The sequence below is a fragment of the Protopterus annectens genome, chromosome 4.part0 (assembly GCF_019279795.1).
Source record: "Protopterus annectens isolate FY-2018-M chromosome 4.part0, PAN1.0, whole genome shotgun sequence".
Taxonomy (NCBI): Eukaryota; Metazoa; Chordata; order Ceratodontiformes; family Protopteridae; genus Protopterus; species Protopterus annectens.
This window is the reverse complement of record NC_056733.1, coordinates 1,122,836,954-1,122,852,269: the sequence shown is the minus strand read 5'-3', so window position 1 is coordinate 1,122,852,269 and position 15,316 is coordinate 1,122,836,954. Positions and strand designations below refer to the sequence as shown.

Below are 15,316 nucleotides of genomic sequence, written 5' to 3'. Positions count from 1 at the left end.
AGTCTTTTTTGGCACTAAAAAGAACGGGGAGTAGAACCCTGATCCGATCCGATCTGGTCTGGGGGGCGGGCTGGATGGCTCTTTTCCTCAGCAGATAGCCAATTTCTGCTGAAGCGGCCTCCCTCTGATCGGGTGGAACGTCGGGGAGGGATTCTGGTTTTGGGACGTGGAGAAGGGGAATTTTGTATCCTCTGGATATAATACGGAGGACCCAGTGGTCTGTTGTTATGGACTCCCATGCCGCTAGGTGCTCCAAAAAACGTCCCCTGACTGCCTCCAGAGTGGAGCAGTCGGGCAACCCCTCAGGGTTGCTGCGCGGGCCGCTCAGAGAAAGGTTCTCTGGACCCGAAATTCCTGGGAGCCCCTCTGCCCCTAGGGCGGCATCCGCCCTGTCCTCCTCTGCCACGGAAGGACTGGTTGTCCGGAGCGGGTTGGGATTGCTGCGACTTCCGGAACCACATCTTCTTCTGGCCCTTTTGGTTCCTAGAATAGGACCTCTGGGGCACAGAGAAGCGGACTCCGATGGCAGACAGCGTCTTCCCGTCCTTCTCGCTCTGGACCAAGGTGTCACGAACCGTCTTGCCAAAAAGGGCAGAACCATCAAAGGGGGCATTCGCGAAAGATGCCTTGAAGGGCTCTGTGAAATAGCAATGGCGGAGCCAGGCCTGGCGTCTCGTGATTAGGCCTACTCCTGCAGCTCTAGCGGCTCCCTCAGTAGCATGGGAAAGCAACCGCATAGAGGTATTTGTCACTGACCGAAGAGTGGCCATACGGGTGGAGTGCAAAAGTTTGTCCTCCGACATGGACTCTGGGGGGGATGTAGCGTATTCGTTGATAAGATTGCGCTGCATCCTAATAACATGTGCCAGATAGTTGAGCGCCCTCACTAAGAAGGTCGCTGAACTAAACATTCACTTCCCCAAGCGGTCCATCATCCGAGACTCCTTGCTCGGAGGATGGACTGAGGGACTCTCCTGGGCGAGTTCCCTCTTGGTGGCTGCTGCCGTCAGCATGGCATCTACCGGAGGACCCTTACTCCAGTGGGCACGGTCAGCAGGGGGGCTGAGAATCCTGTCTGGCCTTTTGGGGATTGGCTCCACGGTGTCAGGTTCCTTCCACACCCTGGTGGTAATAAGGTCCACCAGGGGGTCGGCAGGAGGGGACACCCAAGAGGTAGACGGGCCCGCTTCAAATGCCTCCAAGAACACGGACTCGTCCGAAGACTTTGGGGCAGACCACCCACCCCTTATACGAAGCATTTCCACGATGTCTCCAAAGGAGACATCCTCGGGGGGTGATCTTGGGGAGCCTTCCCCTTCCTCCAAGTCCGTGTCTTCAGTTAAAGACTCGGGGGAGTCTATGTGCCTCCTTTTACACGTGTGATTGCGAGGTGCCTCCTCGGGGGGCTGTCCGAGGAGCCCTCGCAAGCAGTGTCTAGTTCCGCAGGAACTGCTTGGGGCACTGAAACAGGCTGTCCCAGTGGCCGGGTGATGGAAGCCTGACCCAGAGCAGATGGAGTGCAGGACGGAGCCGAAGCAAGTGCCGGGGGTCCGGATGCCCTCAACAGAGCCCTCTCCACTACATCAAAAGCCGAAGGGGAGCCGGCCTCGACCAAAGGATCCGACAGTCGACTCCCCCTCGGATCAGAGGATTGGATCGGAGCAGACACTGACTGCGCCGAAGGCACACTGAGTCCCTCGGATCCGAAACTCGGGCCAAGGCTCCGAGAGGTCGGATCCGACACACTCGAGGGCAGGGTCGGATCCGAAGTAGCCAGTACTATCAGAGCCGACCCACCCTCGGCTCCAAAGCTGCCCGGCTCCGAATGCTCCCAACCCGGGTAGCGGGTCGGAGAAGGAGCTATGGGCTTGAAAAAGGGGGTCGAGCTCCCACCTGGGGGGGGGGGGCAGGAGCACTCCCATCTGCATCTGGGCCTGGATGATGAACCTTTGCATCATCCGGTCCAGATCGGCATCTGAAAGACTATAAGTAGACCTCGAAGAGGCTACCGAGGTAGGCCTTGAGTACCGCCTCGATAGCCTCGAAGGAGGTCGGGTCTCCTCCTCCTCAGGTCCCGGTGAAAAGGTCGGGGACCGGAGCCAAGGAGTAGGAGAACCAGTAGCTAGAGAGGCCGGAGGAGAAGCCCGCTTAGCCGGCGGGGCCGAGACGGAGGTCTCGGCCCGCCGCTTGTGGTGCTTCTCTCTCTGGTCCTTCTTCCTAGCTTCCCTGTCCTCCGAACCCGTAGAGGGAGGTTGAGTCCCGGGAGGAGGAGCGGGAGCAGGTAGAGCAGGTACCGCAGGAGCGGTAACTACCAACGGGGCGGAGGCCGAAGCCGAGTCCGGGGGCAAAAGTCCCACCAAGACCAGCTTCGACCTCCGCTCCTTCAATGCCCTGGGGTTGAACCCTGCACAGATTGAACATCCAGAAGTGAGGTGTTCAACCCCAAGGCATCGAACGCACCGAGTGTGGCCATCAGCAGGGGACAGCTTATGGCCACACTCTGAGCATTTCGAGAAAATCGCCTTTGGGGCTTCTGACATCTTTTTTTTTTTTTTTTTTTTTTTTACAGAAAAAAATATAAACTAAGTTAACCAAAGTTAACTACTCAGACCCACTACAGGTCCCAAAGACCACGCACACACAACTACGCTACCAGCAAGGGGAGGGAATTACACAAACATTTTAGTAAATTAACCAAAAACAGTTTAAAAGTATGGGAAACCTAAAACTTTCACACAAATATACTATTTAAAGATCGAAAAAACCCTTAGAAAATAACAAATTTCCACTTAGCTGTAGGAGCTCAAAGATCAAGCTGTCACCATGAATGCGGCAAACTAGATCTGAGGTCATGTAGGGAGAGCAGGGCATTATGGGTGAGGGGAGGAGCTAGGAGCTCGGATCCATAGCTGGATAAATCATGCCGGTTCGGATCCGATATCGGATCCACACCCACAGGTTGCTGACAAATGAATCTCCTACTTCAGATCTGTAGTTCTGAAGATGCTGCTGGTTCAAAGGGAGGTAGAGTTAATTTTTCCAACATGAAGTTAAGGTCCCATGTAGGCACTGGTGGTTTCCTTGGAGGATTGATGTTTTTAATTCCCCTTAGAAACTGCCTTAGGAGAGGATGAGAGAAGACAGGTGGATCAGTATTGTATTCTGCTGAAATTGCTGAAGCATGAATTTTTATGGAAGAGTAAGAAAGGCCATTGTGGAGCATTTCTGCCAAGTATTCCAGGGTATGTGCCAAGTTCATCACTGTCGCATCTAGGCCCTTTGTGGTGCTCCAAGTGCGAAATCTTTTCCATTTTCCTGAATATGCCTTTCTTGTGGAAGGCCGGCGAGCTTCCATGATGATGTCCTTCACTGTCTTGGATAGCTTATCCTGGTGAGGAGTCAAGGTATTCTCCAGAATGTCAGCTGCAAGGTTTTCAGGCTGGAGTGCAGAGTTTTGTAATTGTGTGGTGTCAGAAGTGGCCATTGTGATAGAGGCCACGGTTTCGTGCGTGACATGCTCCTTAACAGTGGGTACCAGTGCTGTCTGGGCCAGTCCGGAGCTATCAGAACCACTTTGGGCTGCTCTGTCCTGATCTTCAGTAAGACCTTGGTCATTAATGGAAGAGGTGGGAATGCATACACTGTTATAGAGTATTCCAGCTGAAAGAGAGGGCGTCCACTTTCCATGCTTGTGGGTGGTATGTCCTTGAGCAGAATTTCTTCAGCTGATGGTTGTGGTGGGAGGCAAAAGATCTATGTCCGCCTCCCCATGATTGTGTTATCTGAAGGAAGATGTCTGGGTGCAGCATCCATTCGTGTGGATCCATGATATTTCTGCTTAGGCTGTCCGCCAGTATATTGTCTTTTCCTGGCACAAACTGGGATTGCAGCTCTATATTGATTTTTAGGGAAAGTTCCCAAAGATTCATTGCCAGCCTGCAAAGAGGGTAGGAATGGGTACCTCCTTGCTTGTTTATGTACCACATAACTGTGGTATTGTCTGTCCTTATTAGCAGGTGTCCTTGATGCAGAAAATGTTTGAAGGCCTCGATTGCATGTACTGCCGCCAGCATTTCCTTTTGGTTTATGTGCATGCGCAATTCCTTCTGTGACCATAGTCCTTGAATGCATCTGCCCTCCATGTGTGCTCCCCATCCATGGTCTGAAGCGTCCGTTGTAATGGTTTGACTGATTATTGGTTTGCTGAAGGGCAGACCCCTGTTTGACTGGCTTGCTTGAGCCCACCACAGAAATTCCTTTTGAAGGCGTGGAATGAGTGGTATCAAAGCTTCTAGGCTGTGACTGTGCTGGCACCATAAACTCCTTAGGTACCACTGTAGTTTCCTCATATGTAGCCTTGCTTGTGGGATTAGAAGAATGCAAGATGCCATGTAACCCAGGGCCTGCAGGAATTTCCTTGCAGTCAGCTGAGTTTGTAATAATAATCCGGTAGTTGTCTGTTTTTCTTCCGTGATAAAAGCCATTTGGGTGGTTGTATCTAGTTTCGCACCCAGAAAAATTATCCTTTGGGATGGAACAAGTCTTGATTTGTGAATGCTGACTGTATATCCCAAAGCCTGAAGTAGGCAGATGGCGTAATTCAAGTGTTTTACCAAAGTTTGTTGGCTGTCCGCTTGCATAAGGCAGTCGTCCAGATATGGGTATATTTGAATCCCCTGAAGTCTGCAGTGTGCAATTACTGATGCCAGGCATTTCGTGAATACTCTGGGCACAGTAGATAAGCCAAAGGGCAATGCTGAGAATTGATAATGCTCTGAACCTGCAAGAAATCTGAGGTGTCTTCTGCAACTTTGTCTGATAGGGACATGCAGGTATGCCTCCTTGAGGTCTAGAGTTACCAGCCAAGACCCCTTGCCTAGCATGGGAAGGAGTTTCTGTAGGTTCAGCATTTTGAATTTTGGCACAATGAGATAAGTATTCAGTGCGGACAAGTCGAGAATAGGCCTCCATTGATTTTCTTTTCTTGGGACAAGGAATAGTCTGGAATAAAATCCTTGGCCTTGTTCTGTGAAGAACCTTTTCTATAGCTTTCATTTGCAATAGGTTGGAAATTTGTTTTAAAGCCTCTGCCCTTTGATTCGGTGGCAGGTTTGGCATGCCTTTTCTTTTTGGTAATGTATGAAAATGGAAGCTGTATCCTTTGTCTATTATTTGCAGTGTCCATTTGTCCCTTGTAATACTGTGCCAATTTTTTGAGAATAAAGATAGCTTTCCGCCCAAAGGTGCTTCCAATTGAGCCCTAGTTGGCGGGGTCAAGGTAAAGTCATTGAGTCTGTCCTTGTGCAGCAGTTGTAGATCCTGCACTACCTCTCTGGTTAGGAGGCTGCCATTGACGGCCTCTGTAGGAGCCTCTAGCTTGCCCTCTACCTCTGGCACGCCTGTTCTTGCCTCTTTGAAATCTCTGTGTGTCTGGAAAGGACCAATTCTTAGAGAGCCAATTTCTGCTGGATCTTGGTGGTTGGACCTGGAGAAAATCTTTGACTGTTTGTACAGATTTAGCCTTTTCCTCAAATTTCTTTAAGACCTCCTGAGCAGTGGAGCCAAATAACTTTTGCTTTTCCAGTGGCGCATCCAGAAGCTTTGCTTTAACATGATCTGGCAGAGTTTGTTCCTTCAGCCAAGCATGCCTACGTATGACTGCACCTGTCATTGCTGACCTACATGAAGCTTCCAATGCATCATAACCACACTGCAAGAAATGGTTGCTAACCTGTTGGGAGTTATGTACCAGATCCTGAAGTGACTTGCGATCTAGGGGTTCAGGTGAAGACAGTTTTTTATGCAATTCATCTAACAAATACTCTTGGTACTGTATCATATGGAATTGACAATTTAATGCCCTCATAGATAGAGTGGAAGTAGTATACACTTTTTTACCCCATCTCTCTAAAGCCCTGGACTCCCTTTCAGAGGGGAGTGGATTTTTAGTAGTGGCAGATGCAACCCCTTTAGGGCCCTGGGAAATAGTTTCAGGGTCAGCAGAGTGGGCCTTGTAAAGGAAATGATGCGAGTCCGGGACCCTGCAGTACCTATCGGGTTTGACAGGAGCCGGAGGAAGGGAGTCAGGGGTAATGCTAGACTCAGAGTACACATCATCAATGACATTCAAAACAGGAGGAATAGCCAAAGGTCTGTGCTGAGGTAAACGCAAAAAAGTCCTTAACCTCTTCCTGGAATCACAGAATTCCTGGCCCTGCCATTTGAAATGCTCTCTCACGGAGTGAAGGGTCTCCCCAAAGGACAGCTCTTCAGGAGGGGAGGCAGAGGGAATAGATTCCTCTGCATCAGAAGCCTCGTAGGCCGTAAAGGCCTCCTCCTGGTAGTCTGAAAGAGCAGAGCCATCTGAGGCCTTATCAGAGGACTGGGGATCAGTGGGCTCAACCCTGGGCCTTTTGTCTAGAGGAGGTTGAGAGCCCCTGTCCGGATGTGGCTGAGAGCCCCTAATTAAGGAAATAAGGTCCTCAGCTAAACTTAAAATCTGTGAACCTGTAGTGGATCCCTGAGGAATAGCCTTGGGAGGCAGAGATTTTGGCTGTTTAGCAGCTTTGGCCCTTGTGAATGCCATTATGGACATGGATGCAGGAGGCCTGGCTGCTCCACGTGCTGGCGTAGCTTTGTCTAGGGAAATGGTGTCGGATGTTTCCGGAACATCGGTTTATGAGGGAAATTCTATAACCGACTCAGAAGAGGCCTCCGGGGCCGAGGTTGTCAGCTGTGCGGTTTCGACTGTCGGAAGTACCAAGGACTCTGTTTCAGCCGAGACAGAGACACTCGCGGTAGGCCTAGGCGTGGTTTCAGCCGAAACCACGGTCCGCGTGTGTCGGTCCTTGTCCTTCCGTTTTTTGGTTAAATGAGAAGTCGGAATCTCCGACTGCATATTGTAACAGTAACTAGCCCCAAAACATTCCACTGCAAACTCTGCCCGATGCCTAAGAGTGCATCGGTTGAAGGAGGCACAGGCTGTACAGGCCGAGACGTCGTGGTCTGGGCCTAGGCAGGGGAGGCAGTAAGAATGGAAATCCTTATGAGGTATTTGTTTCCCACAAGTTAAGCAATTATTAACTTTAAGCGTTTGATCTGACATCGGCTGAAGCAAGAAAGAGTCCCCAACGGGGTACTTAGCTTTTGAAGTCTTCGGTAGCTGAAGTTACAGGAGCTGGCCGACCGGCACTTGCAAACTGCTTCTGCTTCGGGCACCACGCGGCAAGAAAGATTGAGGAAGATGGCGTCGGCTGACGCTTTTATACCCCAGGCACTCTGACGTCGGGGAGCGGGCGACATCAGCCGACGCCGGACCCAGACTTTGGAATCCGGCCGACCGAAGGGCTGCCTGAGGCAGGACAACCCATATGTAAGGACTGCAGATGCATCCTTGAAGGACATCAGAGTTTAGTAATATGTGATTAGCATCTGTACTAAATAACTGTGGCTTAAAAAAAATAAAGTACTTACTAATGTGTATTACACACACACACATCAAGAAAGCTGACTTCTTACAGACATGACAAGAATGTAATTTGCTTTCTTTAAAGAACTGACAACAGGACATGTTTTTCTAAGAAAGTTTAAAAATATGCTTTTCTAAGAAAGTTAATCCACAAGGCGTTTCCTTGAAGACAGTTTACTTATCAGCATTTGCACAGAAACAGATGTGTCAGCATTTGCGTCATCAAGGCAGTATCTTTCCAAAACCAAGAGGGTGTGTGTTTAACTAAAATATATATAAAGTCTGTATTAAATCCAGTTATGTTAGGGGTATGGTAGGGACACATTTGTTGTCCTGAGGTAAATGTTATATCTCTCACATCATCTGTACTATATGAGAAGTAAAGTGGAACAGTACTTTAAGCTGCAACGTTAGTCCGTTTGGTTTATTATAAAAAGTTATTTGTTATTGCTCTAAAGTTGATGCTGCAAAATATATTCTCTCATCAGTGTATATTCTGCAAGTTTCTGTATGCAACAGACTCTGAATGCAACTATAACCAGACTGATTCCAGCCAGCAACACTGAGGGTCTTAAGAAGATTTCAAATCCCACAGCAAGCAGCAAAGAAGAAGCTCCATATAATTTTTCAGTATGCATCCTGAAGATCTATTGAGTACATCCAATCATCATTCCTAAGCAAGGGAAGAATGGACTGAACTATGACCATCAGGAATTTTGTTTTACAAATTTGTTTAATTGGCTTAGGTCCAACATTGGCCTTTGGTACCAGTTTTTCCTTGGCTCTTAAAAGAATTTCGAGTAAATTCCAGATTCTTTCTGGTCTGGCAGGACCACTTGGATGACTCAGTTTCTTTCAGAGCCATGGCCTCAAGCTAAACGCCAAAAAGTGTATAGTCATCCCCTTTGGCAAAAACAAAGTGCCCACAAATTACCACATAGGTGGTAATCCATCAAGTACAGAAGAAGTAATTAGGGAGCTGGGGACCCAAGTTGATAGCAGTCTCTCATTTGACAACCATGTGGCCAAATTGGTTAGAAAAACATTTTATATAGCCCACCTAATCATGAAGGGATTCACATCTAGATCAGGGGAAGTCATCGTGCCTCTTTACTCATACCTCATCAGGCCCATAATTGAGTACAATGCCCCTTTTGAGATGTACCTTACCAGACATCCGCAGCAACTGGAAAGACCCCAAAAGTACCTCACCAAGAGGATCAAAGGGCTCAAAACAGATGCCATATGCTGCCCAGTTGAAGAAACTCCAGCTCTACTCAGTGGCATACCGCCTGTTCAGGGGCGATCTGTGCCTGACGTATAAAGCTATGTCCAACCCGGAATTAATGGACATGCTGCACCTCAGAAAATCCAAATCCCATCGAGCTACGCACTCGAGAGACTTGAACCTCAGCACTGAAATAAATAGGACATGCTGGAGGGACAGATTCATAACCCAGAGCCTCCCTTCACTCGAATAAAATCCCAGTCCAGGTTAGGCAGAGTCCCTCATTGACTCTCTTCAAGAGGAATCTTGATGAGTGGATGGGAGATCGTAGGTTTAACCAGGGTATCACTTCTGTGTCACTGACAGACAGAGGCACAGTATACTAACCTCGAAAAAGGGCATAGCAAAATTAATTTAAAATGGGTGGCGAAAGCCAAACACATTCTGGCTAGGCTTATAAATGCCCTAGGGCAGATAGCCTAGTATGAACCTATGAACCTATAAGTTTCTTCAATCTGAAGTGGCTACTTCACTCTCCGAGGTGATGGGGGTGTATGAACAGGTATAACAGACTCTAGCTACAATAATCTGCACCCACTTGACTTGAGTGTCTGGGTTATTGGATGCAAAGATAAGTGCCCCACTAACTGCCTCCAGAGTATGACAGTCAAGCAAACATTCAAGAGCCCTGGAAAGGCTTTGTTGAGAAAGGACCACCGAAGCCTTGATTTTGCAGACCATCGCTGCCTCTTAGGCAACATCCATTATGAGAGCTTTCGCCTTTACCTCTGGGAGCTCCCTCTCCAAAACTATCCAAACTCTTGGAATTTCAGAAAAAAAAACTTACCACCCTTCTGATTTCTTGAGGAGGTCCACAGAGGAATAGAGAATTTGATCCCAAGAGCAGAACAGGATTAGCTGTCCTTGCTTATGGAGATAGTACATTGACTATATGACCAAACAAGGTTGATCCACCACAGGGACATTAACTGAAAAGTTCCACAAAATCTCAAAGCATGCCTCCTAATGGAAACACCTGTAACAGCTGCAATAAACACCATCTGTGACATTAGAGATGAGGCATAGAGGCTTTGGAAAGAGCATGGAGCGAAGCCAACTGAATAAACACCTTTCCTTTGAGCTGTAGACAAGGACCTGGGATAGATTTGGCACGCTCTCTGGAAATGACTAACATGTGCCAGGTAATTCAACACACTCGCCAACAATGACAAGGTGTATGCATGCTTCCTAAACTGTCCAACAAATGCAACCTGTTAGGTGGATGGACAGAGCAGCTCTTCTGCACCCAAGTAGATGGGCCAGAACCGAAAGCTTTGAGGAACACCAACTCTTCTGAGGGGTCTTGGAAAGACCACCCCCTTTCTTTCTAAACAAGATGTACTCTATGGGGGATCTAGGGGAATCTTCATTGAAATCAGGGTCCACTGTCAGAGATTGCTCAGGAGAATCCCAGTCCCTCCACTTACACTTATGTTTCTGGTGGACCTCTGCTATGTGAGGTTCAGGGGAGGACACAAACAATATATGAACTCACTGGAGAATAGGATCAAAGCTTTCAGAAACTGGCTACCCTAATGGGACAAAAAGAGCTGGTTTCAGACCCTGGGGAAACCTCTGGGGATGGGTAGGACAGTTACCTCCCAAGACAGACATGACTACCTTGAAAGTCTGCAACACTGAGCTCGAGATGGATCTTGCGAGCCCCACTACAACAGCCAAAGCTCCTGAAGGTGGCCAAACCCTGGAGGCCATCCCACTAGGATCACAGGCTGACACAGGAGCTGAACTATCAAGTGTCAATGCTCCTAAGGGAAGAAAAGGAACCGAAAGACTTCAGATCCATTCCTGACCCATCAGAGTCAGTAATGGCAGTCTGTCTCCAAGACTCAGAGAGCTCCTAGTGTGCCAGAACAGACTTCGTCAAAAAGCCTATCAAAGTCTAGGAAGAATGTAACCAACTCTGACGGATGTTTGCCTTTGATTACAAACACATCCAACGACCTTAAATCCAAGGAGACCGGAGAAGGAGCCATTAAAGATTGAAGGGGGAGAGATTCCTCCTGAATCTGACAGTAATTTGTGCCAGAAGTACCCTAAGCTGATCTGGATATGAAGGAAATGCTTAATCATCCTGTCCACATCTGCTTTGGTGAGGCTCCTAGTGGACCTAGCTGACCTTAAGGAAGATGCAAACGCAAAGATGGGATGCCTAGATGGGTACCTTAGCCTACCCTGTAAAACAGCAGACCAGATCCTAGGAGTAACAGGCTCCAGCGAAAAGCTATGTGGCTAACAGATGTAATTATCAGATCTGAAAACAAAGCTGGCTGTAAAAGCTTATAGATCTTCGCGGAGGACCCAAAGCTGGCAATAGTAATGGGTCTGGAGAACTCTTCTTAGAAGACTCTGACTTGTCTTTTTCGGTCTCCTTTTGTTTTTCCTTCTTGCCTACCTTTCTAGAAGAGGAAGAAGGGGAAGAATCAGCAGCGCTGACTTCCCGGAGGCTTAAGATTGACTTTCTTCCTAAGGGTTGGCTGTAGGAGACCCTTCAAAATAAATTGGTTTCTGCTTTCCATTATTGTTCTTTGCCCAAAAGCTTCACAAATTGAGCATGCTACCTCTCAGTGAGAAGGCCACAGACAGTAGACCTACTTTCCATGCATGTCAGAAATTGCAAGCTTGTAAGTAAGTAACACTTTTGAAAGCCAGATGACTTAGACACCTTGACCACACAAACTATACAAAGGACAAATTCCTCAAGTACTTACAGCATATAAAAAAGATATTTATATATATTTTTTTACATATTTAGTTTATAGGAAGATGAATTAGAATTCTCAAAAGTGAGACAAACAGGGGAAGGAATATTCATACATTTTAAAAGGAAAGTTTAAAAAAGGATAAAGTTTTTTATGCAAACTTTTAATTATTTTCTGGAAAAAAATAAGAAACTATCGAGCACCAAGATCCACTCTAGCTCTTCAAGCAGCAAATGAGATTGGAGGTAGTTTGCGCTATTCACTGGGATTATGGGTAGGGGAGAAGCCTGAGTACTAGATCCAAAGCCTGGAAGTAGCTGCAGCCAGATCAGCAACCCATCCATTAAAGAACGGGTGGAAAAGACATCAGATCTAATTTATTTCTAAATACTTTTATTCACTTCAAGAAACTTTGTGACTGGTCACCTACTTATTTAAAATTTACAAGAAATTTACTGCTAAATGACAAGCTGCTGGTATCTACATCCAACTGGCCAAAACACTGCTACACACCATCTTCTTAGCAAGAGTGAAACAGATACTGGGAATTTCCCAGAATGATGAATTCTGGTACAGAGGCATATTACTTGGGTTAGGAGAAAATGCTCTAGTGTTGGAGATTACCAGTCCTCCCTGGAAATAACTGTGTATGTGTTTTTTTTTTTTTTTTTGGGGGGGGGGGCGCACCAGAATGTAACAGTTTATTCAAAGTATAGTTACTGAAGGCCATGGGGCACTAGAAAGTACTGAAACTAACCGAACATTGTGAGAAAGGGGGTCTAGAGAGCTAGGCTAAAGTCCTCCTTATGGCACGCTTCCTACCCAAGTTCAACATGTCCTCAGTGAACTGCTGCCAAAAAGAACCGGAGATTTAAATTGTCTAGACAGAAAGTTGTACTGTATCTTGGCTAAGCTGCAAGAGTCCATTTCCAATGGTGGCACACAAGGTTTCAGCCTGGGCATCTGAACAATCTGGAAGGGCCAAAGCTGTCTGAAACAAAAGGGTGCTACAGATTTCTGGATCACTCTTGGAAAGAGAGAGATTGCAGGGAATACACACAGAAACAAACCTATTCATTTGAAGGTGAAAAAAAAAACACTGGCCAAGCTTCTTTGTGGGGTGCTCTGGAGCAGAACTTCTTGATTTTTTTTTTTTTTTTTTTGCACAGAGGCAAACAGGTCTACCTCTGGGACACTACCTATAAATCTGTAGACAGATATCCCTTTCCAACATCTAATCGTGGAGATCTGTAGCTCACCTGCTTAGCTGGCCCACTACAGAGTTCAAATGGGACAGGATACAGACTGCCCTTAGAGCCATATGGGACTGAAGAGTGATCTTCCAGGCAGTCATGGCCAGCCTGCAAAAAGGAGAGGATCAACTCCCACTCCCCTTGCTTGATGTACTAATTATAGTAGTGCTCTGTTGATACTTGCAAACCCCTCTACTACATATGGGCTTGAAAGCTCAATGCCTTATCAGTGGTATCTCTTGTACAGTTGTGCTATTTTCTTTGATCTGCATCCCAACCCTCTAGTACTCTGAGCCCTAAAGTGACACCAAACCAGACATGAAGCATTTGTAGTTAGTTTGATTGTGATGTTCCTGTCTGATGGGAACTCCCTTGCAGCAAAGGGATAATCTCCTCAAAGAACTACAAAAGTTGAATTTGGATACTTATCTTGTGTTACTGGAGCTTTCTAATGTGGTAACTAGCAAGGGGAACCAACAGAACTGTGAAGTTCATAAATCCCAGTACCATCAGAAATTCAGAGTTATTTGAAGTACTGAGCCAGAGAGATTCCATCTTGTCTGGAAGGTAGACCCTATGGCTTTTGGAATCCGGTGAAGACTCGCATGGAGATACTGAAAGAAAACAGACTTTGAAGCCAATCCATAGTAAACTGCAAGGCTTTCTCCGACTACTTTTAAGCAATTACTGAAGCCAGGAGCTTTGCCAAAACCTTGGGAGCAGTAACCAATCCAATGCACAAAAATGTAAAATGAAAGTGGAAGCCTTCACCCTGAATATGAAAAAAAGCATCTGGGGTGGTTATGAATGGGAACATGAAAACAGGCATCCTTAAGATGCAGGGTAACCATTAGAACCTTCAGGGAATAGGTGCGGGAGACAGGGTTTGTAATCTCAACATCCTAAATTCAGGAATACTGAGAGCTGTTGAGACTACAGACGTCAAGAAGGCCCCTCCACACACCTTTCATTTTCGTGGGGTTTCTCTACTGTAAAAGCACCTTAGAGGCAGACATGCCCTAATCAAGTAAATGGGTATCCAACCCCATCAAAAACATACTACTGCTAAGATACAATCAGTGAAAAGAACAAAAAATCCCCCCCCAAAAGGTAATAGACTGAGCACCAGGGCAGGTCAAAATCTGCCAGACTACAGACGAAAGGGGATGCATACGCTGCAAACTGCATTAAGACTGACATAAAACATGCAGGAAACACCCTGACATCCATAAGGGGCAGAAGTCTGCTGAGCCAGAAGAGATAAGGGCACTGTGGTGGTTGTTCTTGACATCAGTTTTGAGGCACAAGTCAGAGTAGTGACTACTGCAACAGCTATCTATATGAAGAACACTATACCCTTAACAAAAAAACATAAGCTGATTCATGGGTTATGGTTTTGATTTCTAAGCTATTCTGCCAAATTACTGGTTTAAAAAAACATTTTATGAAATATCAAAATCTATTTTGATTACATTCAAGCTTTTTATGTTGCACCATTCACATTATAAACACCATAGTAAAAATGGATTTTTCAAAGACAATTTGCCTTTTTTATATACAGCTTTTCACCAGTTTTAAAAACTCTAAACACACTGCACAGCACAGAAAAATTTAAGCAGCTTACTTACCGTACAGTTGAATCAGATGACCCTGTAACAATAACCCGCTCATCATACTGTAGGCACAAAACAGAACCTGTGTGTCCTGTTAACACTTTCAAACACTCTAAAGTTGCTTTGTCCCAAATCTGCAAAACAAAAAAAATTGCAAACATGCATTGAAGGTTGTATTACATATGGACTGTCAACTCATTGACTTTACCCTTCATGCATGTAAGGCACTGTTCACATTGTCAGCAGACTACAAATGATTTAAGTGCTCCTCATCACATACATTCACCAGAAACTTACTTTGACCATACCATATGATTTGTGTGAAGGTTCTCAGTAAGGGGCAATTCTGAATTTTCTGTTTGGATATACCCAATTTTGCAATTTCTCTAGCTCCCACTCTCAAGTGCATGTATGCCATAATCAACACAGATCATGACCATCACTTCCTGGACTCTGACAGCACACCTAGCCCCTGGCTTTTGCAGTTCTCCTGTTCCCCACATTTGGAAACCATTCTAATTTTTGATACTGAAAGAGATCTTGTTTAATGCCTAAAGCACAAAAATGTTCTAAATGTTTTCTGCTGATGGTGGATCACAAGCAGTTTGAATCTCACGTCTTATTTATATTACTGGAAAACTATTGTGCTTAATGTTTAAAATACAAAAAAGGTTATATGTATTTACTGATTGCAGAGCACAAGCCAGAGCTGCATTCAAGCTGCTGCTCAACATGAAATACGTTCGTAAGAGCCAGCAATCTGGTTACCTCACAGGAGACTAAATGGAAAGCTTAAGGCCTGCATCATGGCCCAGATGACAGTAGATTTGCTCAATATCGGAGTTGTTTGGCTTCTGCTACATATCTACAATCAACTGCATTACTAGCCGAGTTAAGTACAAACTTGCAGTGTTAAAGATTGTACTGCATTTTATTTTTCTGTCTATTTAATTGTTTCATTGAATATTGTGGTC

At 46.1% G+C, this 15,316-nt stretch overlaps 1 protein-coding gene across 5 annotated transcripts in view; it reads right to left on the bottom strand.

Annotated features, from left to right (window-relative positions):
* The window catches only part of FBXW11 (F-box and WD repeat domain containing 11), a 2,367,054-nt gene that overhangs the window by 748,420 nt on the left and 1,603,318 nt on the right, over nt 1-15,316 (bottom strand). For all 5 annotated transcript variants that reach the window (XM_044069098.1, XM_044069099.1, XM_044069102.1 and 2 more), the window contains one exon: nt 14,358-14,476. In XM_044069098.1, the coding sequence (XP_043925033.1) occupies nt 14,358-14,476 (119 nt within the window). The remainder of the gene's footprint in view (nt 1-14,357; nt 14,477-15,316) is intronic.